Source organism: Falco punctatus (genome assembly GCF_963210335.1).
Source record: "Falco punctatus genome assembly, chromosome: 10".
Lineage (NCBI taxonomy): Eukaryota > Metazoa > Chordata > Aves > Falconiformes > Falconidae > Falco > Falco punctatus.
In genome coordinates, this window is record NC_137590.1 from 14,532,499 (window position 1) to 14,547,931 (window position 15,433).

At 45.3% G+C, this 15,433-nt stretch overlaps 1 protein-coding gene across 3 annotated transcripts in view; it reads right to left on the reverse strand.

Annotated features, from left to right (window-relative positions):
* Positions 1-6: 6 nt before the first annotated feature.
* Positions 7-15,433, reverse strand: part of CHRNA4 (cholinergic receptor nicotinic alpha 4 subunit) — a 47,394-nt gene continuing 31,967 nt past the window's right edge. For all 3 annotated transcript variants that reach the window (XM_080404026.1, XM_080404025.1, XM_080404027.1), the window contains 2 exons: positions 13,824-15,204; positions 7-8,017 (listed from right to left, as the gene is read on the reverse strand). In XM_080404026.1, the coding sequence (XP_080260152.1) occupies positions 7,892-8,017; positions 13,824-15,204 (1,507 nt within the window). In that variant the 3' untranslated portion in view covers positions 7-7,891. The remainder of the gene's footprint in view (positions 8,018-13,823; positions 15,205-15,433) is intronic.

Sequence of the window (15,433 nt, forward strand, 5' to 3'; positions counted from 1 at the left end):
TGCCAAGGTAACAAAGTCTAGCACCTTTCTGACTGTTTCTGCTTTTGGCAAAATGCTGATGGCTCCCTCGAGGGGTGTTATGTACACATGCACCGCAGACAGCATGATAACCTTCCCGTAATGTGACAAACCCCACCATTTAGCCTTGCTCTCTGGGGCTCGGTAGCTGTCAAGCAAAGCCTTAGATCAGACAGAGCACACTTGTGTACTGAGAGGAGCTGGAGATTAACCTGCCCACCTTGTCCATCTCTTCCTCCTGCAGTCGGAGTAGCTACTTTACATTTTAGCAGGTAGAATACTGAATAGCTCTGAGCCTGACTTTTAACTGTATGACATGGAGGTAATTGTGTTGTTACAGCCCATTCCTTGCATAAGCCATAATCTAATATGTACCCACAAAAAAAACGTACAGATACTGATAAAAATGTACTTCCTCTTTTGCAACCACTGCTTCAGGCTGTGCTTGGTTACACTGCTTGTAAACTGTCCCTGCTTCCAAAAGAATTGTTTGTGAACTGTCATTTAAACTGGGAGCAAAAAAAAAAAAAAATCATTTTTTTCAAAAGCAGAATGAAGCAAAAAGTTTCAGTACAGATTTTTCAAAGATGGTAAGAGGCAAAAAATGGAGCATCATGTATATTCTAGTGCACTTAGCTCGGAAGTGCAATTTCTGCAGCTACATGCAGACAGGTAGCTCAGTATTCATACAGCTATAGCCAACCTTTGAAAGCTTAACAGCAAATACAATCCACAGAAAGTAGATTGTCATATAAATACCAAAAAGAAAGAGGTCTACCTTAAGAAAATTAGGTTGTTTAGACAAGGAATCCAAATATTATTTCTTCTTGTCATTATGGAAAAATCCTATAGAATTAAGAAATTTTGCTAAAGGAATATTTGAACACATCAGGCTTGTATGGGAGTCATCCTACAATAAGTCACATAAAAACATGATTACTGCTTCCCATAAGTATTTAAAGTAGTCTTTGACTTAATGTACATTCATTCTCTAGAAACTCCCAAGAATTAATGTTTTCAGTATGACATACATTCCCTTTGGAAAAGATAGGAAAATCCATAAAAATACCACCCTAATAAAAATAACATTTCTGTTCAATTTGGAGTTGCCTTGACATATAAAATAGAAATCTTTCTAGCTTAGATGAAGTGTTGCTGCAGACAAAGCTCCAGCCAGAAGAAGGACAGGTCAGAGGAGCTGAAGCATACAGCCCGCTGGGAGCACGCTGCTCTGAAGGGATGTGCTCACACCCTGCACACGTGTTATGGAGTTGGGGGTGTTCCCATTTATACAAGTCAAAGAGCTTTTGATCCATGTTTTTCCTGTTCTCTAAAAAAAAATGAAAATATTCTGAAAAGAAACCTACCAAACCTGCATTAAGTTGCATTCAGAATGGTTCTGCCTTAAGCACTGGATGAAAGGCGGTGGCTGTGATACCTGGCAGGTGCAAGGCAGCGGGCAGGGAAGGTGAGCAGGCAGGAGTACCCCGCACCGCAGAACCTACACCTGCTCCCATGAAGTGCTCAGGGACCGGGAAGGTAAGCAGTTCGAGGTGGAACATCTGCATTTCCCAGGTAATTCTGCTTCCTTTCTGATTTAAATCATTGCAGCCAAATTCCCAGTCCTGAACTTGCTGTTCTGCCGGTTCAAACCTTTAAAAGTAACTGCAGGTGATTTGAGATACAGCTCCTTTATTTTTCTTTATCAACTGTTTTTGAAAGTTGCCAATACCACCTCACTGCCTGCCTTGGGATTTAACCTGGTAGATTTTCACACGACATTTGCTTTTGTCCGATTATTTCAGTTACAACATGAAGGGTTGGACTTGAGCAAAATTGGGTGCCAGAAAGGTTTATTGATTAAGAGACAGACCTGAACAAACAACTTGTCCATTTATGTTCCTAAGCTTTGTCCATGAGTGGTTTTGTTTCTTTGAAATCATGGATATTTAGTCCACCTAGAATCACACCGCACACGTGCAAGCGGTTTGTAACCTATTACTTGAAGCCAAGGAGAGTTTCTGCTGAGAGATTTCAGGTGCTGAGAGTGTCCTAACCCAGCAGGGAACGCTGCATGCTATGGAACAGCAAAAAAGAAAAGATTTTAGAAGCTGGAAAAACACAGCAGCCATAAAGGTGGAGGTGCAGGGAGACCCTGCCCTGCCAACACTGCCGTTCCCTCCTCTGCCAGTGAGTACCGAATCCAGCCATTTGTGGGTAGGATTATCCCAAACTCTTTGCTGAACACAACCTGTTGGTTTCCCTCTTGTGCTGTTTTTTAGCATGCTTTGTGCTTTTCTGGCCCCATTCAGCACTTTTAGTGCAAACTGTGGTTAAGAACAGTGTCATTCAATAGCAATATCATTTGAAAATTTTTCTTGCAGCTTTCCTTAGTAGGGACCTTGTTCTCAAAGCTTTAATTGCTACAGATGAAAGTTTGGATATTCTTTTTTCTGGATTTAAACCTGTTTTCTTGATAAACGTGAATTAACCACAGTGCATAAATTTAACATGTCCTTGTGAAATCCCTCACGTTCCTATAATTTCTTCCCCTTTGCAGGCTAATGCCTTTTCCGTCCTTATGCAAGTTCTTTGTCCTGATTTTCTCGTTCTTATTACTGCCCTTAAGTGATCTGTGTCATAGAGACTTCCTTTTCCACAGTGTCTCATATGACATCACCTCTTCAGTTTCCTTAAAATTTCTATCCTCCAGTCCTTAAATTGGGATAACTGGGTTTTTGTACCCCTGCAAAGTCCAACCGGTCTGGTGCAGCTGGATTCTGGCAGAGGCTGAGGGCCTTTCAGAGACAGAATATATTTTTGCTACAAGCACCACTTTAAGGCATTACATTGATCTCGGGAGTAAGATACAAGAAGCACAGGGGACTAATCATCAACACTGCTAACAAGCAGTTCCGAAAAGGCTTTCTCCAGGGCTCTACAGCTTAGCTTGACCAGATTTAGAGGGCTGGAAACAAGGGGGGGATCCTGGGTGGGGATGGAAGGTCTCATAAATGGACATTGCTGTGGGGTGTGGGGGGCTGAGCCCATAGGGGCTATCAAGGCAGGTGGGGCTGTTGTAGGGGGATTTTCCTTAGCGCTGCATGTGAACCTTACATCTGACACGTGCAGCTTTCTGCCTGCCTGCCTCTGCACAAGTGGATTTCCTCAAGTTCAGTTTGTTGATAAAGGTCCAGAGAGACACTTATCCAAAAGTGAGGCGATACAAACTATGCAGATTAGCTCATTGGAGAATGAGACGATATGGTGGAAAAGAGCCCTGAAAATGCTGGGGAAATGGGGATCGTATAGATCACCCCAGCAGCCAGCTGCAGCTAAAATACCCTGCATGCCCTATGGCTGGAAAGATGACCCAGACAAAGTGAGCATTAGGGAACCAGAAGGGTGGAGAGAAAAACAGAGAAATGGTCAGAATTTGTCACAGCACCCTTCAAACTAGCCAGCTGTAACAAGGTCTTTTTGCCATCTCATACCAACATACTCTTCATGCCAGTCCCTCTGCTGCCTTCTCCTGGTCTCTCCTCATCCTGGGCACTCATTCTCTGTTCTCTCTTCTCCTTCCTCCTCTCTTCTTTGGCTGCTCTCTGTTCCTTGGCTGCTCAACCTCTTAACAGAACAGCCACAGCTGCACCTTATCTACATCAGCCAACCCACCGCCCCCCTGCCCCTGAAGCCAGCCCACAGTTGTATATTATCAATGTTAATTAACCCAGATTCATCCCTCTACAATCACCCCCTTTTTCTTCTTTTCTTCTTTCCTTTTTTTTTTTTTTTTTTACATTTCATACCTCATATTTTTAACAATCATTACAACCTTTTTACAAATAAACTTTTCATACAGTCCTTTATAACTCCTCTACAGGAATCGAGGTTGTTACAGTCAGGTTTCTATGCCTTTGCTCTTCCATTCATGGCCAACAGAGCTGTACTGGAGGGAAAGCATGAAACACTGTGGTGAGGATACAATCTCTACAATTAAAACAGAAAAGATCAGCATCTGTGTCTGCTTTCTGTCTTTAGGGTCTTTGGGCTTAGTTTTGTACTCCCAGATCTTGCAAACCAGTTACTTTGCTCTGGGTCTCTTCCAAGGCAGTTTTAGAGTTCCTGCTGTATCCCAGCCTTGCTTCCCCACTCTTCTTCTGATGTCAGCTTGTTCAGTCAAGTCCTGGGAATCAGTTCTGAGCTGGGAACATTGCAAATGTTAACAGCCTGGCTGCATACATTCTCCTGGAGTCTTTCATATGCTAAACCCCTCTCTTTGTGTTTCATGAGTTTGGAATAGCAGAATTATTCATTATTCTACAGTTATATTCTGGTTCATGTCTCATTTTTATTCCAGTTTCTAATCATTGAATCCTATGGAGGGATAGCATCCTCCTTAACCACCTCCAAGATGGAATAACCTGTCTAAGAATGAGCAGTAGGTGTTGATTCCTATTTTCTCCCCTTAGATTTTACAAGGAGGCACATCAGAAGCAGGCCAGACCTTACTTGAACTTTAAACTGGGGAACTATTAATGCCACATGAGAAGAAATGAAGTTGCCACCGTGTGAAGAATGTTACGATGTTAGCAAAACAGAGGGTGCCAGTGACCTGCTTCAGAGCAGCTTCTCCCCAAATGCCCGTGACATCTTTGTAACTGGTTTCAGCTGCCACTTCTCAGCTTGTCCTGCCAAACCCTGTGATCCCACAGTGATGCTGGCTCCTCAGGGACACAGCCACATCCTTAGCACTCCTAATCACACCTGATATCTTTCATGTGCTAATGGAGCAGATGCATGTGGCTCTTTCCTCCTCCTGCATGGCAGGGCAGTTGTGCCAGGGGCTGCACTGCAGTTTCATGTCCTTGCCAGGTGGTCCTGCTCTGTTGCTGTCTCAGTGCCACGCTTCCCCTGAGATGCTACAGTCCATGCTGTGTGCACTGGCAATAACTTTTTGCAGAAAACGTGGAGATCTGAGACGGGCCCTTTGCTGTGAACAAAGCACAGCCTGTGCCTGCTGTATTTCCCAAAATGCCACCTTAAACATTTGACTCATAGACATGTCCCTAAACACTTATCAGTTCTCCTGCTACCCCCAAATCATTTCTTTCTGCCAGGTGGGGGCACTGCATGTCCCCACCCCTGCTCTGCTGTGGGCTGCTGCCCAAGCCCACATTTGCTGGGAGATGTGAGCAGAGACTCGAGCAGCTGCTGGCTCTCCAGCCTAGCTTGGAAAGTGTCTACAGTTTTACTGCTAAAAATGTGCATGCATAGCCAAGCCTCCCACCTGCTCCATTGCTATCCGTGTTTGTGGGTTCGGGAGAAGGAGGAGGTTGCAGTGGGAGCTCTGAACAGCCATCGTGGTCATGGCTGTGGTCTGGTGATGTGATGCCCCTGACCCAGAAATGCCCAGGGTCAGGAATCTTCGAACTTTCATGATTATTTTATTGGTGCACTCAAAATTCAAAAAGGCGCTGGAGAGAGTTCAGGCCACCTCCGTGAGCCCAGCCTGCCTGCAGCACGGACCGTAAGCCAGCCCTGCCACCATCCCCCCACAACCCCCGTGGCATGCAGCCCTGCGATGCAGACTGCAGCTGCGTTGGTACATTTATGCACTAGACCTTGAAGATGTATGACTGTTTGTTTTCCTTTCATTGCCATAAGCAAACTCGCTGACTGTGAAAAGGGATAAATTAGCATCTCCAAAGACTGAGTCTCTCTTTATTCTGAAAACAAGCAAAGAAGAGCAGCAGCTCTGGCTCCCTCATCCTCCCTCCCTGTGCTGTGCCAGCACAGCTCTTCGTGGATCTGGCCCAAACCATGGTTACTCCAGGTTTTTATAAGCCGTACAGATTTTAAGCACTTGGCTGAGTCTGTGAACACAGAGGTCAGTTGTAGCTTCTTAAATGAGGCCAAACAGGCTGATCACTGCATTGATTTTATCCTGTACTGTTCGGACTGAATGCAGTAACTTGTATTTCAAAGAAGTCTCTTTAAACCATATTGTTTCAGTTCCAGCATTACTGTCACAAGCCTGTGCAGCTCTGTGCTCCTCACCGAGCCATGTGGCACAAGCAAGCTTTATATGCCAGGCTACAGCATAGGAATGCCACACGTCCCACCTGGGCTCTCATTGCGCCCAGGCTCTGGCTTCTACCAGGACCTTCTGTGCTGGCCTCCAGGCAGCTGCCTGCCTCTCCTGGTGTGTGTTCTCTGAAGCTCTGGGCCAGCCAGAGCTGCCTGGCAGCAAACTTTCACAGTGGCCAGACAGCCTTGTGCATGCTGATCCAGCTGCGGGCTGTGGAGGAGATGCTGAGTGAAGACCAGAGCCCCTCAGCTGCCATCCTGGGCTTTGACTCATGCAGTTACAGCAGGTCCTGGGGGAAACCTGTATTTTTAGACCATGTCTGTCTGCCTTTCCTTGCACACTGTGGTTAAATGTTTATAAGCCCTTCTGCCTACGAGACCTCTGAAATAAGCAGGAGACACTGGGCTGGGTGCTGCTGTGCTGTTCCCGCCTGGCACGCAGCAGTCAGCAAGGAGGGGAACGGTAGGTTTGTAATTGCCGAACAGAGAGGATGCTGAGCTGGGGGGAGTTACGGTCTGTTCCAGTGTGGTCACCCTCCTGCACTTGCAAATGCATACATGGAAGAGGCAGAAGACAGATGACGCCCACACTTTCTTCCAGCCTTTCCCCCCCACATCTGGCTCAGCTGTGCCGTCATGCTCTAATGTCTCCCTGCAGTAAGACAAGGCTGCAGCATACCCCGCTCTGTCTGGCCGGTGGTGCCTGTCCCTGCCTCCTTGCCGCAGGTCTCGCAGCAAGCATGTGCAAAAAGGTTGGTTTAGTTTGGCTAGAGCTGGGAAGAGCACAGCTGCTGACACAACTGGCCAAATTTAAGGCCATCATACCTGTAATTTCTGCAAAGCGGCATTCTGAATTCCCAAGTGTGGCTGGGTGTCCTGCTCAGGTTTCCCCATATAACGGCATTTTTCCTTAATATGCTAACACATCATCCTCCATTTCTGTTGTGGCTTCCCCACATCTAAGCACCTTCCCCACCTACAGCAAGGGTTTTGCAGCTCAGCGTGATCCTCTGCTATTTTGCTGCAGCCGTAACTTGCATCCAGGAGATTTCCTCTGAAAGAACACTGAAGGGCTACCAACATGGTCTGAATCTTACTCCCAAATCCTTCTCTCATTTGCATGGACCTCACTCAGCTGTGGTCCCCACGGCCTCTGCAAGGCATTGGCCAAAGTAAAATCTGTCAATATAAAGACTGCAGCTGCTGTGCTAATGGTTACGGTTGGTACCAATGGGGCTGAGCTGCTCTGAGCAGTTCTTTTAGCCTTTCCAGTTTGTCTTGTCTTTACCAGCTGACCACAGACCACATCCTGCACAGGTATCCCAGATCTGGAACTTTATTTATAAAATGACTCATACAGGGACACACAGTCCTGAATCACTTCAGCTTGGCAGGGCAAGGTTACTTACTAGGCAGGGCACACTGAGACCTCTGAAGACAACTGGAGCGAATTTGCCAGGGGCTGGGTTGATGCGAAGCCTCTTTATGTGCTGCTCGAGGGAAGAAGCTCGTGTTCTTACATTGCTGAGTATATGGCAATGAATGCCACCATGCTATGTACAGACTTTAATAAGAACTTTTCCCCTAAATTAGATGGAGGAAATGAAAATGGCTTGGCAAAACAATGCAACCTCGGAAAGTATTCCCAGAGAGCTCTGGAGCAACTCAAGCGCGGACACGCAGTGAATTATTCAAAGGGCTGCCTTCATTTCTCTGCTCCTCTCCTTCCAGGTAAACTAAAATCCATAGACTGGGATATACTTTCTTCCCTCTGGGGCTATATTTAGATCATTCCAGCCAGCCACGGTGGGAGGAAGAGACCAACAGTTCCCAGCAAACACACAATGATGAACATCCAGAGGAAGATCCTGTCAATGACCATCGCAACGTACTTCCAGTCTTCTTTCACCTGGGAACACAGAGATGAAAGGCCAATTATTAACGTTTCTTTGAGGTTAAAACTTGTGATGACTATTAGTGCCTTATTCCAAAACAGGGTATTTTCATTTCAAGCCAGAGACAGGAGGAGAAAGAATTGCTTACATTTAGTGGCCCTATATGATGGCACAGATTTATTCTATCAATTCCTGATGTGGGAGCCAGATTCCCAGACTGTGTGGGTGTGCGTGTGCAATTGCCAACCCTGTTCACAGCTCCCCGGGGATGACATACGCCTGTGGATAATTAAGCTCGTCTGCACACTCACTATCCCATTTTCCATGAGCAACAGCTGTAATTGGGTGTGTAAGTGATGCTGCTATTCTAGTTGGGGGGGGGGGGGGGGGGGAATTACTTGTTTCCCCATGCTCGTAAACATATTTGCTTACAGATTAACGAAGCAAGACTCTTTCTGTGAAGGGACTTGCAGCTTCGAGTGAGTAAGCAGTGCAAACGAACCAGCAAATAAGCGAGGTGATCTCCCTCACCCTGCTTTTTCTCCACTTTTGCCTTGCTGTGGGAGGATTTCCAGCAGTTCCTCTCTGGGGAGGTCTAGTACTTATTAATACCATCAGGCAGGAATTGCAAATGGCTATTTCATTAAGTAAGAAACCGCATACATATGAAAACCTCTTTTATTACATTATTATTATTAATTTCTTTCTGAGGAAGAGGACTGATCAGATGGCAACGTTTTATTTGATACGGCTTTACCCATTATAATTTCCTACAACATACCACTTGGTGATTAATAGATCCGAGGGCTGAAATCTGGCGTGCTGCCTTGCTCTTTAGGGAAAACATCTCAGCAGGAGCTAGTTCCAGCTTTTTCAGTGGCCATGGTTGCAGCAAGTCAGGAGTGTGGTGTAAGGAGGAGACACCAAAGCCAAGGTTGTGCTTTGCCGGGGCTGCTTCACTGCACCCCCAGTTTGTGACCTGAGCAAAGAGTGGTGTTACTGTGCACAAAGCTGCCACGGCTGTTGGGCTGTAGCATGAGTGAAAAACACACTGCAATAGTAATGTAACACTGACGGTACAGGCCTTTTCATCCACAGATCCTAAGTTTGCTTTAAACAGATAATAATAAGGGAGTAGCCCAGAACAGGAGGTGTGAGGTAAAACACAATTTGTAGGAGACCTGGCCTGATTTCTGGTTCTTTGAGGATTTGCTGAGTATGCTGAAAATTCACTTTGGTAAGGGGAAGCATTCCAAACATCAGTGAAATAGTCATTTGTAGCAGGTGATGTTTTCACAGGCATGGTGGCAACTTCAGGTCCTAAAATATTATGATCCGTCTGGCACCAAACAAACAAGCTCTGAGCACAATACGGTGACTGTAAACTCACCTTGAGTTTTCTCTTTCTTCATCAGTCACGGATGTCCCACTAAATTTTATCTTATACCTTGTGGATGGTACAGAGAAACTGTGATGTGTCAGAGGGAGGGAATATACCACCCTGGCTTCTATGACCAATGTTGTGACATTTCATTGATCTAAGAATATTACTCCTCTCAGATAAAGTATGCGGATTTAGCTCATTTTGGTGTGCTGAACCATTCATAAACTGATCATGGCTCTTTCAATGTATTTGCAAAGCACCTGTCATCACCCTGTGCCTCAATGCAGGCAAAGTTCAGCAGAAGCAACGCCAGCAAAACCAGTGCTTTAACTTTAACTACACCTCATTATTTGCCATGCCGACTGCTCCTTAGAGCTTTAAATCATCCAGCATCGCTCATCAACTTGGCTCAGTAAGCAGCTTTGGACACTGGGAAATGAGGCACACACTGAAGAGCATATTATGTTTTCCCATAATTTGTTCTCTGAACAAAGCACCTTAAATTTCAGGAATACCTGGAAGAATTGATTAAAAAAATTCATGCAATGGATAGTTTTATTCCCTTTAAAAATAGCACCAAGTTAAGCAAGTCTTTAGTATTCGATAGGCAGAGGTAATCAGAGGTTCATCCTGAAGCGTGTTACCTTCTTGGGGGAAACCATGTTGGTTTATGATTGTACAACCCTTAGCATATCCATCATTAATTAGAGTGAGTAGAAGAAATACTGACCCTTGAAATCAAAAGGAATTCTCTCATCCCAAGGATAAGATCTCCATGGATAAGTCCCCTTTCCTGTACATGTTTTCTGATCTATTTGTCACTTGCTGAGAGTGCTTAAAAATCCTAAATTTAAAAAATAAAATAAAAAAAAGACTCTGATGCTTAAAATTCCTCATGAGAAGGGTAGCTAAGCAAGCTCTGGATTATTGTATTTATGGGATTAATGTCTCATGATGCAACCAATGTGTAAAGAAAATCTGAAATTTACCATCTGATGTCCCGCTGGAAAGCTGGATTGAGTAAATAGTGCCCCATTCTGGTAAAAGAAGCTTTTTTGAGTATTTATGCTCCTAAAAGTAAGTGCTAGATCATGCAAAGGAAGGAAATTAAATTACTTTCTCTTTGAGAAAAGAAGGGGGAAATGGGAGAAGAGGAACAACTTGAAAAGCTCAACAGAAATTTGCTTTCAAATGTAATGGTATATGCATAAATACTCAGCCCATCTTGAAAATGATGGCTGGGAGTGCGTCAGATGTTTGCAAAATGAATATCCAGCTTTAGATCAAGAGCACAGAAGGGTGAAATTGGAAATTATGGAGAGACAATGAAAAGAAAAAAGGAGGAGAAGGAAAAGAAAATTATCTGGGTTTTTTGTTTTGTTTTGTTTCCTGACAGCGCTGTAGCATTTCCCTGTGGTCCAGCTCCTGACGTGGAGCATGATCTGCAGAGGTCTCTCTGACAATATCTATGCAGCTGTCAACATCTGCCAACCCAACTCCTGAGCTGTATTTTGATTAGTTTTTAAGAAGCTCGCTCAAAACTGTTTTCAGGAAAGGATCACGGGCAGGAACCAGCAGACTCCCCACCCCCCAATTCCTGAAAAGTGAGGGAATCTGCAGCTCTTCTCTGGTCTAGCTCCTTGCAGGTCTGAGGAGCAGGAACAGGGCATCCTGCCCCGGGATTTGCGTGGAGGGTTGAGTGCCTTGGTGACATCTGATCCCCAGGACCCAGAGCTGGCAACACAGATTAGAGCATTCCCGGGTGGTTTTATTGTACTTTGTTAAAAATAAACCGGTGAGATTATCCTGTGTTTCCTCCCCCTCAGTTACATTCTCTCCCATTTTATTTTTAAACTGTCTTCAAAGTCTTCTTATCAGAGTAGTCTAGAGATGCACACAGCGTAAGGACAACAAGGCTTTCCAGACGGTGCTACTGGTCTCTCGTTATTTTGGCTCGTGTGTGACATGCAACTTGTTTTACTTCTCAGTCTGTAATTAATTTCTAATGGCATTTCTATCATATGCTGGGACAACTCGGTCTTGCGTTTTCCCCAGTGTACCATTGTGCTTGTATTGTTTGCAGCCGTCTTTTTGTAACAAACAACTGCCTCTTGCATTTCCCATTTTCTCTTTGCTGAAGCACTTAATTAAACGAGCTATTTACTTTTAATTTAGAAGCACTGCCCCTGTGGCAATGGTGCTTTAGAAAAAAAGACAGGAACTTCAAAAGAAGCTCTGTTCTCATTCTGGGAAGGTGCATGTGTCTGGAAATATTACCCGAGAGAGAGCGAGCTGTGTCTCAGGGGCTGCAACTGCATCAGAGGTGCCTGCTGATAGATTTCTTGAAGACTTCCATGAAGAAATGCCACAATTTGATTTTGAGATGAAAGCAAATTCCTGAGTACTGATTTTTTCCACAATAAATGCTCATTTTATTAGATCAGTTCTGCTCTTTGCAGTAAATTTCAATTCCAGAAGGTCACGTTTCCTTCTTCTTTGTCATTTCCACCTGGAGAAAAAATGCTTTCCCACTTAACATTACTTGGATCCAGAAAAAGAAAACAGTACAGCCTCAAAGTAGCATCAGCAATTATTTCCCCAAACCTGAAAAGCCAACCTCTGCCTACCGTGCCAGCCACAACTGCTGGGAAAGAGCAGAAAACTGTGGACAGGTTTGCAGGCTCTTCCCGGGGAGCCTGGTGCTTGGTGGTCTGGGGGGCAACCCTTCCCTGCTCATCACTGGGTGTTTTGCTGGTGCCTTTGCTCGCAGGCTGAGCTGGCAGCAAGTCTGGTCAGAGCCCTCAAAACTGCTCCTTTTCTTCTGCTTTTGATGTTTGGCGCTGTAAATAGCTTCCTCCTCAGGATATTTGCTCCATTTCAAGCAGGAGTGGTAGAGGAAGGTATAAGATGAAAAATTGTAGCTTCTGAAGACCGTTTTAATTTTAAAGACAGTTGTAAACATGGATTAAAAGCAAAGAACCCAAGATATTAATTGACTCAGTTCCTGATGATACCAACAAGCTTAGTAGAAAGAGAATCAGTTGAAATGAGGGGTATCATTGGTGTAATATTCTTTCCTTTGCACAATGGGGAAACACGTGAGTTAAAATCAACTGACTTCCATGGGTTTACTTGTGATTACTGCCAGGAGGAGAGAGCAGAGTTTAATTCCCGTGGTCCTAATGTACTTGTGAAGTGCTTTAGCCTGGCAAAGAGTTCCGAGCTGCTGACTAATGAAGGTGGGGATGCACAGCCCCTCTCTGCCACAGATTTGTTCTGTGACCTTGGGTAGGTCACCCCATCTCTGTATTTTGGCTGTCACTCCTCAACATGAGGAATAAACAGTTACTTCCTTAAAGGGATGTTGTAAAGTGAAATACATTAAAGAACAGAGACCTCTCAAACTGTGCTGCCGAAGAGTATATAAATGGACAGTAGCACTTAATCTTTTGTTGCTGCTGCTAAGTGCTCAGTGCTGTGCAAAATGCAAATATAAAGACACTCTTCATGCCCAGCAAGTCTTGCATAAAAGCACTTGCACTGACTCTAAATCTTGAGAAAATCAAACTGTAAGCACAGCTGAAAAAGTACCTTTTGCTGAACAATCCCTCTAGGAAAAGCCAAATAAAACTTTAGTACAAACACTAACTTCAGTTATTTTGTGGCTTCCTTCTTTTTGTAATAATTAGCTAGCGCACCGTATCCATAGTATTGCAGGGGAAGAGCTACAAGAGGTGTGAAGGGATGTGGTGTTTGTACATGCATCACCATCTTCATTAAAAAAAATTCTTTCCATCTCTGTTTGTAGCCATATTTACCCCTTCACAGTAAGTGTGAAATTTGTCTGTCCACCCACCTTCCTGCACAGAGCCAACTGCTCCAGTGGAAGTCCACTAATGAGGAATCGCATCACGCGGAGCTAAACATACCCTGTGATGTCCCCACGCTACTACATGCTTCCACATCCACAACCTATTTTGGGAATTTGCTTTCCTAGGCTCAGTAGCCAGAGCTAATGCTTAATAAAAAACTGAGAGTGTGAATTCCCCATCTGTCAGAGGTTTCTCTATAAAGGATGTCTGCTGTGTTCCCACCAGATGACTGCTTTTTGGGTCTCTCTCACCATCTTAGCTGCTTTCTTCCTACCTAACAGCAAATTTACTCCTATTTTCTGCTGGAGAATCCTGTTGCTCTGGAGCAGCCCTGAGCATAGTCTGATTGTGCTACCCTCTTGGTTCACATGCCTGCCAAGGCCCCCAAGGACAAAGTCTTTACCTGTGCCTATAGTGGCCAACGTGTTCCAAAGCCACACAATCAGGGAGGGCTGAGCCCGTGTCAGCCAGGATATTCTCTGTATAGCCCCAGGTTTGTGGGGGCTGCCTTAGCAGATAATTTTTGACTTACCCAAGGAAAGCAGGCCGAGTTATCATACTTACTGAGAAATCCGCGTCTTCTGCTCGCAGGTGGTCTGCGATGTAATGAACCCCTTCCACTGCCAGCTTCAGGGCTGGGGACATCAACACAAGGTGTTGCTCTTTGGTGCTGTGAGTCTTGCTTCCTTGGGCTGGTGTGCCAGCTGCATCATTCTTTTTGCATTTACACTTGCACTGAGGGGGCTTGTGCTGGGGCTGCTCTTCATTTAGGTGGTACCGCTGGGATGCTGGAGAGCCAGTGGATTGGCCGTTGGTCTGGGAAGAGTCCTCTTGCAGGTAGCAATATTGGATGCTCCGGGACCTACAGCGGATGCTCCCTTCCTCTGCCTTATTGGGGCTGTACATCTGCTGCACACTTAGTGATCTGCCTTTCAAGATGGAGGTGGTCTGGGTGTCACCCAGAGGGCGGCATGAGGCTTGTGGAGAGGAGCAGGTCACCTGCATGGGCTCTGGGTGCAGCACAGAGTACTGCCCAGAAGGGGACTTGCAGATAGGCTGAGGCTTGGCTGGCTCCTCGAGGTGGGCACAGAAGGAAGACGTGGGTGATGGCTCATTACTCTGGGGGCTGGAGGAAGATGAGGTAGTGAAGTTGGGTTCCACATCAATCTCGGACCAAAGCCTTGGCGTATTGGTTACTTTGTGCATGGATTCAATGAGCTTCTTGCAATTGTCTTTCACTGCGGAGGGACGTTTCATGAAGAGGAGGCGTGGGACTATGTCAAGGAAGATCCTTCTCACCCAGTCAGGCATCGTGTGGGTACGTGGAGAACGATGGTGCACATTGAGGACAAAGACAGTGATAATGATAGACAAGGTAACAAATATCATGGTGAAGAGAAGATACTCTCCAATCAGAGGGATGACCAAGGAGGTAGATGGGATGATCTCTGTGATGAGCAGCAGGAACACAGTGAGGGACAGCAGCACGGAGATGCACAAGGTTATCTTCTCTCCACACTCAGAGGGCAGGTAGAAGACCAGGACAGTCAGGCAGGAGATCAGCAGGCAAGGGATGATCAGATTGATTGTGTAGAACAGTGGCAGCCTCCGGATAATGAAGGAGTAAGTTATATCGGGGTAGATCTCTGTGCAGCATTCATATTTCTTGCTGTTGTAATTGCCCACAGCATTGATGATGACCCATTCCCCACTCTCCCAGTAGTCCAGCTGGTCCACATGACTGTGCATGCTCACCAAGTCTATCTTGGCTTTATCATAGGTCCAGGAGCCAAACTTCATTGTGCAGTTTTGTTGGTCAAAGGGGAAGAAGGTAACATCGATGCTGCAGGAGCTTTTATAGATTGCAGGTGGCATCCATTTAATTCTCCCATCATAGAAGAGGTGAGCCTTGGTCAGGTGGGTAACTGCAAAGTCACCGTCAGCACTGGGGAGAGATAGGAGATAAAAAAAGGATAAGGCTTCTCTGGTACATCTCAGCTCTGTTAAAGAAATAGGATATTTAGTGTTTGGCTTCCAAAAATGCACTCGGGGCACCTGAGAGATGCAAGAGGCACATTGTCTGCAAACTCTGGATCCATCCACTCTACCCAGTGGATTTCAAACTCTGTTGGCTTATGCAAGCACTGGATTTACATGCAAAAGTCAGCCCTCAC